The sequence below is a fragment of the Callospermophilus lateralis genome, chromosome 1 (genome assembly GCF_048772815.1).
Source record: "Callospermophilus lateralis isolate mCalLat2 chromosome 1, mCalLat2.hap1, whole genome shotgun sequence".
In the NCBI taxonomy this organism is placed as follows: domain Eukaryota; kingdom Metazoa; phylum Chordata; class Mammalia; order Rodentia; family Sciuridae; genus Callospermophilus; species Callospermophilus lateralis.
In genome coordinates, this window is record NC_135305.1 from 55,605,346 (window position 1) to 55,621,105 (window position 15,760).

The 15,760-nt window shown below is 35.2% G+C and overlaps 1 protein-coding gene and 1 non-coding gene across 3 annotated transcripts in view; both read right to left on the bottom strand.

Moving 5' to 3' along the window:
- The window catches only part of Rint1 (RAD50 interactor 1), a 28,114-nt gene that overhangs the window by 5,089 nt on the left and 7,265 nt on the right, over window positions 1-15,760 (bottom strand). For both annotated transcript variants that reach the window (XM_076862401.1, XM_076862405.1), the window contains exons 5-11: window positions 13,448-13,621; window positions 13,197-13,346; window positions 12,500-12,656; window positions 10,272-10,382; window positions 9,954-10,179; window positions 8,602-8,739; window positions 6,375-6,574 (exon numbers count right to left, since the gene is read on the bottom strand). In XM_076862401.1, coding sequence (XP_076718516.1) covers window positions 6,375-6,574; window positions 8,602-8,739; window positions 9,954-10,179; window positions 10,272-10,382; window positions 12,500-12,656; window positions 13,197-13,346; window positions 13,448-13,621 — 1,156 coding nt within the window. The remainder of the gene's footprint in view (window positions 1-6,374; window positions 6,575-8,601; window positions 8,740-9,953; window positions 10,180-10,271; window positions 10,383-12,499; window positions 12,657-13,196; window positions 13,347-13,447; window positions 13,622-15,760) is intronic.
- Trnaa-ugc (transfer RNA alanine (anticodon UGC)) lies at window positions 5,195-5,266 on the bottom strand. Its single transcript has one exon. It is a non-coding gene; the product is annotated as a tRNA-Ala (tRNA).

Consider the following 15,760-nt stretch of genomic DNA (forward strand, 5'->3'; position numbering starts at 1 on the left):
CTATAGCCCCAGCCCTAGTCATTTTTGCTTGTAGTATTTTGCATTTTCCTGATGGCAAACATGCCCATTTATTCATTTTTATTGATATAGACTGAGAGTTGTAGGGAACTTGGAATACATGAAATTTAAGAGAGTTAAAATGTCATTTTTACAGGTGAAATTAACATTATCCTTTTTCCTCTTCAGGGGAAAAAAATGCTGTGGCTAATTAGCAAAAGATTAAAAAGAATTTAAATATCCACTGACTGAGGACTGGTTAGTGTTCTTCATACAATGGAGTGATATATATAGCTTATAGTTAAAAAGAATTAGACAACTCTTTTATATTCTGAAATGGAACTGACTGAGGACTGGTTAATGTTCTTTATACAATGGAATGTTATATAGCTTATAGTTAAAAAGAATTAGACAACTCTCTTATGTTCTGAAATGGAATAATCACCTCGTCTTGTTAAATGGAAAAAGCAAATCAGAAGAGTTTCGTGGTATGTTATCATTCATATACACACACTCTTGTTTTTTTGTTGTACTGAGGATTAAACCCTGGGGCACTCTATCACTGAGCTACGTCCCTAGCCCTTTTTATTTTAAGACAGGGTCTCAATAAGTTGCCAAGGCTGTCTTTGAACTTGCAATACTCTTGCCTAAGCCTCCAGAGCCACAGAGATTACCTGTGCCACCACACCACCCTCCACACTGTGTTTTTATGAATAGCTTTGGTAGGCTACACAGAAATTGATAAAACTGGACAGGGTCAGTATTACTACCTATTTTCACTATAAGCCATCTTGTGGCTTTTGAATTTTGTATTACATAGTCAAATTTTTTTCTCTTTTGCTCCTTTCTACAGTAATCTTGTACTTAACTAAACAGAAAAAATGTCACTAACAATAAGCATTTAATAGTAAGATTAGCACTGGGCACAATGGTACACACCAATAATCCCACCATCTCAGGAGGCTGAGGCAGGAGGATTGCAAGTTCAAAACCAGCCCCAGCAACTTATCGAGGCCCTAAGCAATCAATGAAACCCTATCTCAACATAAAATATTAAAAAGGGCTGAGGATGTGGCTCAGTGGCTAAGCACCCTTAGGTTCAATCCCTGATACCAGGAAAAAAAAAAAAAAGAGTAAGATTAACCATGAAGATCTGAAATTTCTTTCCTCAAAAATACACCTACAGGGGCCTGGGATTGTGGCTCAGTGGTAGAGTGCTTGCCTAGCATGCATGAGGCACTGGGTTCGATCCTCAGCACCACATAAATGTAAAATACAAATATTGTGTTCACCTAAAACTTAAGAATAAATATTTTTTAAAAATACAACTACAGAATACCAATATTCCATTTTTCCAAGGTTATTTTTTCAAATAAAAACCTAAACTATATTAAACAATAAATATGTCATAATGAACCATGTTAAAGGCATCAAATATTTGGTTACTCTTGAAATGTTGCCTTAAGAATTTTTGGTTCCTTTGTTTTAAAGTTTTTAAAATGAGCCAGGAGTGGTGGCACACACCTGTAATCCCAGCTACTTGGGAGACTGAGGAAGGAGGATCACAAGTTCAAGGAGAGTCTGGGCAACTTTGTGAACCCTGTCTCAAAATAAAAAAATAAAAAAGGCTGGGGATATATAGCTCACTGGTAGAACCCCCTTGGAATCAATACCCAATACCAAAACTAAAAATGGCTAGGGATTTAACTTGCTGGTAAAGTACCCCTGGGATCAGTCCCCAGTACTGCAAAAAAGTTATTGAAATGAAACTCATGAAAAATTAATAGCCGGGCATGGGGCACACACCTGAAATCCCAGTGGCTTAGGAGGTTGAAGCAGGAATATCTCGAATTCAAAGCCAGCCTCAGCAAAAGTGAGATGCTAAGCAATTCAGTGAGACCCTGTCTCTAAATAAAATACAAAATAGGGCTGGGGATCTGGCTCAGTGGTTGAGTACCCCTGAGTTCAATCTCTGGTACCCCCCACCAAAAAAAAAGAAAAATTAATAAAATTCAAGATGGGTGAGGTCATGCATATCTGAAATCCCAGCTACTCAGGGACCTGAGGCAGGAGGATCCCAAGTTTGAGGACAGCCTTGGCAACTTAGCAAAGACCCTATCTCAAAAAATAAAAGGGATAGAGTTGTAACTCAATGATAAGGTGCTCCCAAATTCAATCTAGTGTAATGCAAATAGCAATAATAAACTAAAAGCCATTTAGAGTTCCCCCAAAGACTTCATGAATGATAAACTACATAAATCAGGCTAGGAGTACAACTCAGTGGTAAAGAGCTTGCCTAGCATGTGCATAGGCTCTGGGTTCAATTCCCAGCACTGGGGGGAAAAAAATCTGATGATCAATTTTCCTAAACATTTACTACTAAAATTTACTACTACTCAACATGAACACAGAATATTATTCACAGTCTCTCTCTCTCTCCATATTCATTTACATAGTAATGTGTCATGGCTACTTTTACCTGACCAGCATCTTTCCCTTTTCTTTTGATAACAGTACCAGTACCCCTGATTTCCTTTGGGGAAATCACCTCTTCTACTCTGATGTTCTACTCCAAAACAACTAAACTCAGGTGGCATTATCCCTACTCTTTGTTGCCAAACATGGTAATATCATGCCCTGGCCACACCAAGGTTGTTTCAGGGTTGGAACAGTTAAGAGGTCACCTTGGTAAATCTGCTGAAACTGTCAGGGGAAACACAGTCTTTTGAGATTAGGGATGGAACATGTGAGCCTGGAGCCACCTAGAGCCACATGTCCAGAGCCTACCTGAGAATGAAACCAGAAATGAACTTTAGAACAGCCATTCCTAAGTAATGAAAACCAAGCCAGGCAAGGTGTCACACAAATTCCTTATCCCACTCTATCCCATGACTTAGGCCAGTTCAAATCGAGTTTCTGTCACTTGTAAGTAAAAAATTCCTAATTCTGAATGGCTGGATATTTCAGGCTTGGCATAATCTGCCAACAGTTATCAATAAAGAATATGCAATGAATGGAAATTGAACTCAGTTCTTTTTTTTCTTTTTTTCTAGTTATGTAATTACGTAAAAAAGAGCTTTAATGATTTTTTATTTAAAGCATTCACAGACTGAAGGACATTTTGATATTAAGACAGAATTAGCATCGTAAAAACCATGGTGAGACCTAGTTAATTCGACATAAGATTTTAAGTTTTCTAAGGGTAAGGAAAATGGCTAATTTGTCTTTGTTAACAGTCCCTGGCACCAAGTAAATTAGTTAATGATGTTCCACAAATAATTTCATTGAAGCTAAAAATCTATCCCTGAATGAGTCTCTTATTAGATCATCTGGCATAAGAATCAAGAATGACAATTTGTTTCATACTATTGAAAAAGCTTTAGCAGCAAATGGAGCAGTGTGGGGGCTGGAAGAATACTCACTTAAATTAGAAACACGACACACAAAAGTGCAAAATGAATGAATGTATGCTGATTAGTTGACTTTACAAATGCACTGATCATTATACTCTATAATCACTTTAAAAATATTTTATTTTCCTCGCTCAGCAGAATGACATTATGCACATGGATTTCTGTTAACATTTTTATAAAAAACAATTTGAAATGATTACTAAGTCCCAGAGTTCAATTAAGAATAAACTACGCCAGGCATGGTGACACACACCTGTAAATCTAACAGTTTGGGAGGGTAAAACAGGAGAATCCCAAGTTCAAGGTTAGCCTCGTAAACTTAGTGAGACCTTGTTTCAAAATAAAATAAAAAGGATGTAGCTCTGATTGTGATCATATTATCAATATCTTGTTTATATCTGTTATTGGTAAATTCATTTTTGGTTTATTTGGCTTATTACTATTTTATTTTGGCTTATCACCTGTTTTTAAGAAAAAGACTTTTTTGTTTTGTCTTTTCTTTCATGGTAAATAGGTACAGTGAAGAAAGTTTTCTTCTAGCAGTACACTATAATTTTTTGTTTTATGGAAAACAAAATACACTACATAATGCATTATCACTATAATTTTTGCCTCAAATTCATAATTTAAAATACATTCTTATCTTATTTCTATACCTCCTCCCTAATCCAGACACTAAATATTTTTTAAATGTTAGTGTTTAAATATGCTTCTTTTCTGCTTTTATTTTTTCTTACTGAATTAAAATTGGATAATATACAGATTTTAAATTAATTCACCTTGTCCATCTTTGTAACATACTTAAAAATTATGTTTTTCAGGCTGGGGATATAGCTCAGTTGGTAGAATGCTTGCCTTGCATGCACACCACCCTGGACCACAATCCCAGGACCACAAAAAAAAAAAAAAGAAATTATGTTTTTCCCCAGCTAGTCAATTTTTCTAATTATATACTTCATAATTTTTAAATTCCCACTTTACCTATTACATATTAAGAGTAATATTTTAAGTTTATAGGTAAAATTATAGTTGTTTTATTGTTTACTTTCCTATTTTTGTTTTATGACATAATTATACATTTATAATGAATGTATCTTCATATTCATTAACCTATTTATGCAGCATAGTTTTTTTTTACTGTTTAATGTATATTTCACCATGGTGGTCATCCTAGTTCTCTAAAAATGTTTTGTGTCATGAACTTACTTTATGAAACACATAGATGTTTCAGATGATCTCAGAACAGTGGTTCCCATGCAAGTGTACCTTGTCCAAGAAGGAAGTCTGGGAAGCCCTCTGAGATTACTATAATACTGTATCTAAAATAATTAAAGGAATTAATTTGTCTATATCAAGGCTATAAAGGCTAATTAGGTTTCTTCACTTCTGGTTAGAAGTACATTTGGAAAATCAGGTTACCAGAAGCCCTGTTAGCCAGGATATTCCTTGGGTTATTTTAGTATTTATCTCTAAGAGATAAATACTAAAATATTTACCATGAAATATATCTGAGGCCTGCTTCAAAATAATTAAATGGTGTTGGGGGATGTGAAGAAGTTGAAATGAAACAGAAGTAGGGTAAGAAGCTGGGTGGCACATGGGGTTATTTTCCTGTTTGTTTAAAAATAGTTATTTATTTGAGGTGCTAAGGATCAAATCCAGAGTCTTATATATTCTAGGTAAGCATTCTACTAGGTAAGCATTCTACAACAAAGCCACATCCCAGCCATTAATAATTTTTTAAATATCTTTTATTTATTTATTTTTGTTGTGATTGTTGTTTTTGGTGATGCTGGGGATTGAACCCAGGGCCTTGTGCATGCAAGGCAAGCACTCTACCAACTGAGCTATTATCCCTAGCCCCTATTTATTTATTTTTATGTGGTGCTGAGGATCTAACCCAGGGCTTCATGCATGCGAGGCAAACGCTCTACCACTAAGCTATAACCCCAGCCCCATAAATAATTTTTTAATGTCTGAAAGAATTAAAATTTTAAAAATGTTTCTATTATAATGATTCTTCATAATTTGTCATGTTTTGAAGACATTCAAGTATCAAATGTTACTCTTTTATTTTCCTTCAAGTCCTGGATTGATTGATTGATTGATTGATTGATTTGGTGGTGTCAGGAATTGAACCCAGAGTCCAGAGATTCATGCAAGCTAGACAAGCACTCTGCCACTAACTAACTATACCTCTAGACCAGAGTCCTGGATTTCATTTATTTTTTAAAAAATATTTTTGTCAGGGCTGGGATGTGGCTCAAGTGGTAGCGCGCTCACCTAGCATGCCTGAGGCACTGGGTTCAATTCTCAGCACCACATCAAAAAAAATAAAGATATTGTGTCCACCTAAAACTAAAAAAATAAATATTTAAATATATATATATATATTTTTTGTAGTTGTAGACGGACACAATACCTTTATTTTATTTGTTTATTGTATATGGTGCCAGAAATCCAATCCAGTGCCTCACCCATGCTAGGCAAGTGCTCTACCACTGAGCCACAACACAGCCCTTTTATTGATTTTTGATATCATTATTTAATAACAATTTTTCCATGGTGGTAATTACCATATATGAATATTTTCTGAGGACAAAGAAAAATGAAAAGAGGTCCATTCTATGAGCAACTATTTCATGAAAGATTTTTTTTTTCAATTTTTTGTTTTGTTTTTTGTTTTTGGTGGCATTGGGGATTGAACTCAAGGTCTCAAGCATTCTACCACTAAGTCATATATATTTCAGTCTTCCAATGGTTAAGTTCATTAAAATATCAGGATTATTTATCTATTTTGGATTTGACTGAGAAAAAAGTATACTTTAATCATATCTCTGAAGTTTGGCATCATTGTGATTGTATCTAACATGTTACTTTGCTTACAATAGATTCAACATTTCAAAAGGTCAAAATAGTTCAAACCACCAATATATTTCTTAATATAAAAGTGTGTTAACTCACAACATTGTCAGCCCAGTCTGCTAGTACTGTTGAGATGTAGTTCACAGCATTAAGAATTGCACAGTATCGAAAGCCAAGGGAGGCTCTAGTCTCTTCTTTCATCACCTGCGTTAATCGTATCCTAAAATCATCTACTAAGTCCTTCTGTAACTCCAGGAACTGCAGCTTTCGGGAAGCTGTGGGGAGATTTTTATACCTGTCTGTGGAGAGAGTTAGTAAGACATGAAAGGTTTTGGTACCATCCATAATAAAGGCTTTTGCTACTTTGCCAAAAGTCAATTTATCATTTATGTATGGATCTATCTTTTTTTAAATGCTCTAAGAATACAGGTTTCACAGGTATACATATTTATCAAGAATCACTGAACAGTAAACTGGGCAATGCACTTCACATTTTCATATTGTACACTTCACTGTATATATAAATCATGCCTTGATTTTTTAAAAACCCATAAGAAAAATCACATTAAAAAATGCCGCTGAGGGGCTGGAATTATGGCTCAGCAGTAAAGCACTCATCTAGCATGGGTGAGGCACCATATAAAAATAATAAAATTAATTAACAACAGTGTATGCAACTACAACTAAAAAATAAATATTTTTTTAAAAAAATGCCACTGAGCATGGTGGCACACACCTATAATCCAGCTACTTGGGAGGCTAGTAGAGGAGGAGTTCAGGGCTAATCTGGGCAACTTAGTGAGATCCTGTCTCAAAAAAATAAAAAGGGCTGAGGGCTGGGTATGGTGGCACACACAAAAGCCTAGCAAACACACAGCTCTGGAGGCTAAGGCAGGAGGATCACAAGCTCAAAGCCAGCCTCAGCAACTTAGCATGGCCTAAGCAACTCAGTGAGACCCTGTCTTTAAATAAAATTAAAAAAAAAAAAAAAAAAAAAATGCGGGGGAGCTGAGATGTGGCTCAATGCCTAATACCAAAAAAGAAGAGGGGAGGGGGCAGTCAGTAGTAGAGCATCCCTGGGTTCAATCCCCAGTACCATAAACAAATAAAAAAAAAAATGCCTTCATTCTGCTGTCATGTATAACTGATTAGAACAAATAAATAAATTTTTAAAAAATAAAAATAAAGGAGAAGCTCCTAGAGATTAAATAAGATACATATTTAAGGAATTACAGGTGACATGATGTTGAAATGTCCTTGAAAATACTCCAAGGGAAAAAAAGTTGGGTAGAAAAATGTTACAGAAAACACAATTGTTTTGAACCTTGACAATGGGTAACAAAGGCTCCTGCCTTTGTGTTTGTTTGAAAATATTCCTAGTACAATTTTTTTTAAAGTCACATGAGTTTTTTCTTAAGTTTTTAAGGGTTTTTCATATTTTTTTCTTATAATTAAGAATACAAAATTATTTACTGATTGGGCTGGAATACACTTCTTCATGTTATGTGACCAAGAAATAGATTGCCAAAGGAGCAGGGAAACAAAGAGAACTAAGGATGGATGGTGTCAATGAAGGCTTCTGGAACCTGGAGAATCAGCAGGCCTACAGTGGGACAACATGGATAATGCCTACCAACCAGGGCCAGCAGCTGCTAGGTTACTCTCCAGCCAGACAAATCTTGCATGATAAGAATTCCTATTCCAATCTTCAGGGGCTGGGGCTGTAGCTCAGTGGCAGAGCGCTTGCCTAGCATGCGTGAGGCACAGGGTTCGATCCTCAGCACCACATAAAAATAAACAAATAAAGGCATTCTGTCTAAAAAATAAACAAATAAAGGCATTCTGTCTATCTACAACTCCAAAGAAAATTAAAAAGAAAAAAAAATTTATGGTGGCACATGCCTATGGTCTCCCATCTACTCAGGAGGCTAAGGCAGAAGAACCCCTTAAGCTAGGAGTTCAAGGGTAGTCCAGAAAAACAGTGAGACTTTATCTCTTGAAAAAAATTAATTTAATTTAGGCCAATTGCCATTACTGAAGGCATTTAAAAGCTAAATGGCAAGACACTTCAGGGAATAAAATTAAATTCTTATTTGTTTAAATATAACAATTCAAGATTTTTTCCCTTAGGTATACCAATGTTTAAGTCCTAACTTAAATTATTAAAAATCCAAAAATTCAAATATTTGTTAGATATCAACTAAAATATAAACTGAATCATAATAACTACTGTATTATATTAATATTTTTGAGCTACTAGAAAAAGTATCATGTGAAAAGTCAATACTTTTAAAACAAAGCCCTATCATGAAACATTTATACTTACCAGTTATAACCAAGAGTAGAGTCATAAAAGTTTCTGCACAGTCTGGAACTTTCATTTCATCTACATCAGTGATATCCTTATATTGGGATACCCAGGCAGCTTCTGATGAAAGCATTGAGTCCATTTTTTGAAGAGCAACTGATATGAAGAAAAAAAGGATTATGTCAATTAAGTAATTATAGTCATTCCTTATTTTTTCAACCTATAATTTTTTAGGAATTTGGGACTCTTCTATACAATAAACCCACAATATCCCACTAGTTATAATATATTTAAAATACTCTATTTCCAAATCTTCAAAATAGTTACACTGCCAAGGCACGGTGGTGCACACCTATAATCCCAGCAGCTCAAGAGGATGAGGCAAGAGGATCTCAAGTTCAAAGCCAGCCTCAGCAACTTAGCAACTTCACAAGACTCTCTCTAAATTAAATAGAAAAAGGGCTGGGGGGCTGGGGCTTAGAGGTAGAGCGCTCACCTAGTATGCGTGAGGCACTGGGTTCGATCCTCAGAACCACATAAAAATAAAGGTATTGTGCCAACTTAAAACTAAAACATAAAAAAAGGTTTGGGGATCTGGTTCTGTGGTTAAGCACCCCTGGGTTGACTCCCAGGCACCAAAAGAAAAAAAAAATAGTTAACACTGAATACATCCAAAAAGATTCTACCAAGAACAAAAATACTATGTGGTAAATCTATAAAATAGCTATATGCTCTACCAGTTTGCCTGTTCCACTCTAGAAGCATGTACAGTGTAATTCAAGAAAAAAATAAAGTTTCATGGGAAGAAAAGAAAATAAGATTATCTCTGAAAGCAACTTGGTAAACTCTGACCAGGAAAATTTTTGATGACTATAGTTCCTACCCAGGAATGGAGGTGGAAAACACCAAAATTTATATAACAAAAAGGTATTTCAATGGGAATAGGGAAGACAGTAGAGTGAAGCTGACATAACTTTCCTATGCTCATATATGGATGCACAACCATTGAAATTCCACATCATGTACAACCACAAGAATGGGATCCCAATAAGAACAAGTTATACTCTATGTATGTATGTCAAAATATACTCTATTGTCATATATATCTAAAAAGAACAAATTTTTATTTTATTTATTTATTTATTTATTTATTTATTAATATTTATTTTTTAGTTCTCGGCAGACACAACATCTTTGTTTGTACATGGTGCCGAGGATCGAACCCGGGCCGCATGCATGCCAGGCGAGCGCGCTACCGCTTGAGCCACATCCCCAGCCCAAGAACAAATTTTTTAAAGCGGAAAAACAAAACAAACAACAACAACAACAAAAAACAGGCATCTCTGTTCTATGGTCACATGAGCACTTACATTTTCTCTCCACAGTCAACCATCTCTGAAAACAGGTTTCCTCTGATAGAATATGCATACAATTAGCAAAAGTGCTAGGATAGCAGTGAACATTGTGTAGCTCCCTTTCAAACAACAGCACCTCATCCACCAAATGACAGAAGAGATTGTCATCATAGAGCAGACAAGGAATATCTGAAGCTAACTTCTCAAGAACCAGCATCATGAGACCCCGAGAAAATTCAAGCTAAAAGAAACACACATGAGGTAAGTAGATAACGAGGTATTCAAGTACAGGTACAACTCTAAAACTGAAACACTTAGGACTGAGTCTCTTACCCTGGCATTTACTGCAGAGCCTGCATTGTCTAATATTGGCTGAATCTTCTCATCCAGAAATTGAGTATGGTTTCCAATCCACATAAGTACCTGAGCCAAGTACCATTCCGGCTAAGGAAGAAGGTAAAATAAATTAAATTTTTTATTTATTCTGAGTAGACAGTCATAATTAAATATATATTTAATTGTAAACACACAACACTTTTTAAAAATTAGTTGAAAATTCCTATGTAGAAGAAAATAATTTCTACTCTGAACTTCAAACTCATGAAAAGCTTAATAACCAAATATTTCTCAATATTCTCCCAACAAATTCCAATAATGTGGTGTAAGCCAATAAACCCATAAATTTAAAATCCCAGAGGGAGTAAGGATATAAAGTGTTTGCCTAGGATGTGCCAAGCCCTGGGCTTAATCCCCAGCACCATGGGGGGAAAAAAACTATATATATTTAAAACTTAGCACTTTAATAATAGGTAAAATGAACTGATGGCCTTTAAGTTGTTTTTTTAAATTTTTAAACATCATTTTCTTCTTTTTCTTTTCAAATGATTAAGGAAAAAATTGAAAAAAAAATTGGCTTAAAACAGGTATAATTATAGAAAGGAATAAGACAAGCAGCATTTTAAATTTTCCTTAGAGATGATCTCTGCAAGCATTCCAAGTTTTGTTGAACAAAGATCCAAAAATATTTACTGAATGGTAAACCTCTCTTGTGTGCTAGATGTTGGGAATACAGAAACGAATAAGGGCAGTATCTAATCTCAAAGGTTGCACAGGTTAGGCTTGGAGGCAGAGTGCTAAGTCCACTGGGACCATACTTTCAAAAGCAGCCAACCAACTCACAAGTTTCTTACATCAACTTATTACTGCCTCTCTACAACTTTAGGTTCATTGCTTTGTCTTATTATTTAGTACTAAGTGGTTCTGCCCTTCCTTCTACCCCATTCAACAAAAGAGACCCATAAAGTGAAGCCACTATGCTCCTTCCTATGCAAACACACAAACGTAATTACCTATTCCTGGATTCCTTTAAAAAATTTTTTTTAAATGTAATAGGGATTGTACTCAGTGATATTCTACCACTAAGCTACATTCCCAGCACTCTTATTCTTATTTTGAGACAGGATCTTGCTAAATTGCCCGGATCAAACTTGGGATTCTCCTGCTTTAGCCTCCTAAGTAGCTGGGATTACAGGCATGTACCACACCATGCCTAGTGATTCCTTTAAAATTCTATGAATTTGATAAGTTCATTTATATGATATGTACAATGCCTAGTGTGATTTTGCATTAGTAAAATTTAAAATACTTACTGAACCCCTAACTATATGTGCTACATTAATTGGTAGCAAAACTCAATAGATAAGGTAGTAAATAACTCCTTTTTTCTTTTTGGTACTGGGGATTAAACCCAGCAACACTTTTACCATATCCCCAGCCCCTTTTCGTTTTTATTTTGAGACAGGGTCTTGTTAAATTGTGGAAGTTGCCCTCAAACTTGCAATGCTGGGGATATAGTTCAGTTGGTAGAGTGCTTGTCTCGCATGCACAAAGTCCTGGGTTCAATCCCCAGCACCACCAAAAACAAAAACAAAAAAAGGTTGCAATCCTCCTGCCTCTACCTTCCAAGCCACTGGGATTACAGGCATAAACCACCATGCCCAGCCCTCCTAGTAATTTCTAAGATTATAATTTGACTTATTTCTCAAGCCAAATTAAAGAACCATCTCAACAATATGCCTAGTATACACCAGTAAGTTCCCTCAATTAAAATATTGGTGATAATGTCCTCAAAACTGTTTACATTTATTCCCATAATCTCTTTGCACAGCTATAAAGCATTTTAGCATAAGCACCTATATTCAAAACTAATGCTCTACTATTTTGGGGAATTCACTTTTTCTTTCAATATATTTATAAATCCAAAGGAGCAATTTGTACAATGACACACAGTGGATCCAATTGTAAAAACTGTCATAGCAAATGCTACAGCACCCATAGCAACCCTAGAAACTGGTCACATGACATGCCAATGAGTAAACTGACACCTGCAACATATCTACTTCCAAGTCCCCTAATATAAATGGCAATGACAAAACATGAATTTAGCTCTTTAGAAGAAAAACAGAAAAATGAATAGAGGTAAATTTTAAGTTGGTAAAAGTACAGAAATATTTAATATTTGCTATTACTAAAAACCAAAGGTAAGAGTTGGCAAAGCACACCTTGCTTATAACATTAGTCTGTCGGTTGCCTCTGAAGTGATACCTGAACCTCTTTTGAAGGGGAGTCAGCATAATCTGGATGGGCAGGATGACAGAAGGGGAAGGTGGAAGAGAATATTTTTCTGGGAGTTCTTTTGGCTCAGTAAGTAATTCATCTCTGACATAGTGAAGTCAAGGAAAAAGAATAAAATATACACACACACACACACACACATATATATGCACATATACACTCACACACAATATATGTATACCCACAATTTCCCAACAAATGTACCAATACTAAGTAAAAATTATGATACAAATAGTAAGTCTAACTTTACATTATATACAAGTTTAGTAAAATTGCACAACATTTTTATTGGAATTAATCTGTAAATCTTTTCTAAAATAAAAATATTAGGAAATTCAATTTATCGTTTGATTAGATTTGTTACTAAGGTTTCCTCCCAATTGTTCATTCATTCTATTATATGTGATGCAAATATGATGCAAACTTGGGTCAGTCCCTGTCTCAGAACTCTTCCTTGCAATACTCTGGCTCACACAAAGTTCACTTTGCAAAAGAAAAATCCACCACTCAATGGCCCAGGACTCCCATTTGGTTCTTGACCACTTTCAAAAAGTTTTACTGTAGCCACAAATCCACTCTATAAAGAAGAAATTTTAGTTAAGTTTTCCACTTTGACAAAGATACGAGGTTTGCAGTTTCAATAACTGACAAAACAATGTCTCCAGGTTACTGTATATCTCAGGGGCACTGGTGGGTCGATTTAAGCCAACAGTTTGAGATTGAGGGGGCACAATGAATGGCCAATGAATCTGTGCTAAAACTTCCTCAAAATCGCTGAAACAGAAAACAAACACACATTTCAGTATAAGGTTATCAAATAATTGCCAAATATCCAACTGAAAGTAATGACCATGAAATATGGGTAAATTCTCTACCTTGTAAGCTTGTCCTTGAGAATTTTATGCCAGAATTTAACTGTGGCTCTCATGAAACTGAGAAGATGAGTACAGGATGATTCCTGAAGTTTAATGTCAAATTCTGTCATAGCCACCAGGATAGAGGCTGCCTCTGGCACATTATTGGTCATCAGATATTGTTGAATGTTATCACTGCAAAACAAAGGAAAGAAAATAAACTTAAGGAAAATTTATTCAGAATAATTGTAAAAAACAATTCTCCCTCACATTTTATATAAAGTTACATCGAAGGAAGAATGAAGCACCACCCTGATGTGGCTATTTAACCTAACGCCATGTCCCTCTTGGATCCTGGAGTCCTCTAAATTACTTAGCAACCTTCTAAGAGCAGCAAGCAGCCCATGTTCAGGATACCATCTGTTAGGGTCAAGTACAGTATCTTCAATTGTTACTTCCTTTGCCTAACAAATCTTGATTTCCCACTTCAAAGAAATATATTGCAAACTAAGTGTTCCATTATATTGGAATAAAGATTACTGTGCTTAAGAAATATACAAATGTTACAAAAGAACTTAAAATGTACAAGTAACCACAGAATATAGAAGAATTGCTTTCTAGGATGATATATATCTCTACAGAACACCAAAGCATAAAGGACATTTTAGAGCCTAAGAAAAGTCTTCATTTGGAGTGATACTGATGTACTGTAGAATTCACAAAACAGAACAAAGCTGCTAGTCCTAACAAGAAGAAGCTATTTAAATTAAAAGAGAGAATTACAAAAGCTCAAAAGAAAGCTAGAAATAGAGATGTTACCACAAAAGACTTAAGGGAAAGAACACATTATTAAAGAGAGAAACAATTGTTTCTGTACTTCATTATAAATTTCTTATTTCTAATATGATTCTTTGGACACATTTCTCTTAAACAATTAGATATCAGAAATGGTTATAAATAATCACAGTCCTATTCTAGTTAATCTAATACTTTTAGTTAGTCTAATAATTTTAATGTAGTAAAATGAGAGGGAGACCTTTATACAATTTATTTTACTTAATAAGGTTATTAATATTATCTCTTACTGGTATTTTCTTTCAGAGGGGCAAGGAGAAATAAAGAAATAAAATAAAGCAAGGTTTAAAATTCCCTCACTGCAAATAATTTAAACAAGAATGAGATGATCTAAAAAGCTTAAGTCAATTTCTGGAATCACTAATCACACTACAATCTTCAAAAATAAAACCTGTATATGCAAAATAAGGATTTTCATACCAAACTAATAACTAAAATGCTTTATAATCTTAGGAAACATATGCAGGACAAAATAATACATAACATTGATAACATATATAACATTAAATATATTAACTATGGTATATCTTAAAGAAAATATTAAAAATTTTGGAACCAGACATGGTGGTGTCACACCTATAATCCCAGCTACTCAGAAGGCTGAGGCAAGTTCAAGAATGGCCTGAGTAACTTCCATGTCTCAAAAAAAAGGTGGGTAGCAGCAGGGGGCAGGCAGGGTGGAAGGGCACTAGCCTAGCATGCACCAGACCCTAGTTCACTCCTGAGGAAGAGGGTACTCTTGGATGATTTTTCTCCCTTTGGTTTTCCAGACATTAATGGCTACTGACAGTTATGCAACAAGAATAGCTAAAACTAAGCAAGGATGCAACAATATAATTTCAGGGGACCATATCTTGAAGCCAAATAAGTTGCCCATTTAGGTAGAAATGTTACTCTGGCTTGTTTAAAAAGCAACACCAGATATAATCACCAGTGGTATATATTCAATTTAAAAGAACTTCTTTCTCTCCCCCCTACTCAGTTAGTAGAATTTTGTTATTCATCTAAGAAAAGTTATTTAATGATTCACACTGAAAAAAATTCAAATTCTAAGCTGGGTGCAGTGGCACACGCCTGTAACCCCAGTGGCTCAGGAGGGTGAGGCAGGAGGATCCTGAGTTCAAACATAGCCTCAGCAATGGTGGGGGGCTAAGCAACTCAGTGAGACCCTATCACTAAATAAAATATAAAAGAGGGCTGGGGATGTGACTCAGTGGTTAAGTGTCCCTGAATTTAATCTCCAATACAAAAAAAAAAAAAAAATTCAAATTCTAGAGGAAGCAATCCACTTTATTGTGACAATCTCTAAAAATTAAACAGGGAGGGCTGGGGATGTGGCTCAAGCGGTAGTGAGCTCGCCTGGCATTCGTGCGGCCCAGTTCGATCCTCAGCACCACATACAAACAAAGATGTTGTGTCCGCTGAAAACTAAAAAATAAATATTAAAAAAAAATTCTCTCTCTCTCTCTCTTTAAAAAA